Below are 2,143 nucleotides of genomic sequence, written 5' to 3' on the forward strand. Positions count from 1 at the left end.
AGAGGAATCTTGAGTCCAAGGGCGGCAAGCCGTAGCTATCGAAATATGTTCCTGTACCGCATTCGTCGATGTAAAAGGCGACCCAGTGCTGGCCAGGTCGATCGTGATCGTCTGTGTTAGCGACAATGGCAGTCGACCTCGTCCACACCCTCGGCAGTCGGTTGGCAGGATAAACCCCCGCATGTCGAACACTGAGATGATGTAAGGCGTTTAAAACTTCCAGTGAATTCATTTTTCGGCGTAGGTGAGCGTGAGAGAGGCAATGTATGCGTAAATTCAGAATTTACCTCTTTTGCCAGTACGTGCGTTGTAGAGTTCTCAAAAATACTAGACGTTTGCGAAACGTTAGTGTTAGTTTTATCTCTATCAGTCGTCGAGTCGAATTTTGGAAGATCTTTTTTCTCTTCGGCTGTCGCTTGTTCGTCCTCGTTTTGGTTCGCCTTTTCTGTCACGATATTTTTTCTCCACGCCTCGATGTTGCGAAATATATCGTTTTTCTGATTTTTAAACTTAATTGAAAAATTTCCGCTGTTTGTTTTTTCGCTCTCGACGTCACTTTCGCTGCAATTTTCTGAAGGAAGACTATCGTAGCTCGAATCGCTGCTATTTCGTATAGCTAACCAACGTTTTAATTTGTAAGCGTTGCGTAAGGCGCAATGAGATCCAACGTTGGTTCGAAATCCGTGGTGTGTGCAACGTTGTCCGCAACCTCCGAAATCTGGCAGATTTTTGAAAGCCGGAGAAATTCCTTCCAGATTATATACGTTTCTGGAGAGTAAATTGCTCAGATAACGTGACTTCTCTTGTCCTCTGGTATAGATGTACCGTACGTGTCGTGTAATAGCTCGCAAATGTATCGTAAAGTATATAGGATTAATGTCTCCGTCGAACCATTCGATTCTGTGATAATTTCGTTTAAGCCAGTTGTTTTCTAGTCTTGCTCTCTCGGGTAATTCTCCAAATGGATAAGGTGGTCTCATAATCCAGTGCCCGGTGATCATCGCATTAATCGCAAGAACCACGACTTCTTTCGGAATAAAATTGTCTTCGACATCGCGAAAACTTTGTACGTCGATGGCTATATCCATTATATATTCGAATTTTCGCTACTCTTTTTATGTCGCGAGACGTCAGCGTCGGTGTCACGAACAAGACTGAAGCTTTTTTCGTCATCTCACGTGGAATTGGATTAGAAATAATGTGTAGTGGGGGAAAAATATTTTTCTCACGAAAGGCATAGAGCTAACCGGAAAAGTCGACAATGACTTGACGCGAGGAATCGATTTCTAAAACGTTATCGAACTCTGCATAGACGATACAATTGATAGTCACGGAAAGAGCTTTTTCGAATCTCACTTCTAATCGTAAACTTCCGTGTTTCACAAGATTCCAATGTCCTGCACAATTAGCGGATAGATCCGGAGTAAGATCGAAAGCGAAAAGAGTGTAACCATTGGCGTAATCGTCTCTGCTTATAGAATTACCCTCGTTCAGAAAGTGAATGCCAGTTCCCGAGAATATTGTGTGATAAGCTTCAACGTAGAGCGGCTCGTCTTTCGAAAAATTTGGCTGTAACGGCCTACTGGGAATTTGTATGCCATCGGCGTACAGCGAAAAGAAATTTATTCTGTAATTTTTGAAATTAAACGGGTTCAATTTTCTATCACCGTTAAACGCCTTGTTATCGACAAAGCCAACTATTATTCGTTTCGGCAGCTGTCCGAGTATTGCATTGTCTATCGATTCCCCCACGACACCGGCGTGTATCGTGAATGTTTTAACTTCGACTCTCGTAAGGGGATACTTGGCGGTAGTTTTACTCAGCATTCTAGCGTGTGCGAGTAGCACACCCGGACTTATTTTTGCTCTTCTTACGAGTAAACTGGCATCGAGAATACGTATTTTTGACAACGTTCTAGTCTCCATAAGGCAAAATGAATCTTTCGAGCGTACGAGTCTCATTCTAACTTCCACACCGTTAATTAAAAATTTATCTTGATTGAAAACGTCGCAGTGAAGGTGACCTACGAGATCTAGCGCACGATTTCCTTGAATGTATTTCGCGCGTCTCTCGAGTGCCGTATTTGGATTTGACGAGTCTAACGTGTCGTCCATGTAGCCGGGAATATCCGCGTCCCATAAG

General features: G+C 43.1%; 1 protein-coding gene across 1 annotated transcript; it reads right to left on the minus strand.

The window, feature by feature from the left end:
* Positions 1-1,242: 1,242 nt before the first annotated feature.
* LOC108765726 (uncharacterized protein F54H12.2) lies at positions 1,243-1,827 on the minus strand. Its single transcript, XM_018514572.1, has one exon. It carries the CDS (start codon positions 1,825-1,827, stop codon positions 1,243-1,245), a length of 585 nt encoding a protein of 194 aa, XP_018370074.1.
* Positions 1,828-2,143: the final 316 nt, after the last annotated feature.

This window comes from Trachymyrmex cornetzi, unplaced genomic scaffold (genome assembly GCF_001594075.2).
Source record: "Trachymyrmex cornetzi isolate Tcor2-1 unplaced genomic scaffold, Tcor1.1 scaffold513, whole genome shotgun sequence".
In the NCBI taxonomy this organism is placed as follows: domain Eukaryota; kingdom Metazoa; phylum Arthropoda; class Insecta; order Hymenoptera; family Formicidae; genus Trachymyrmex; species Trachymyrmex cornetzi.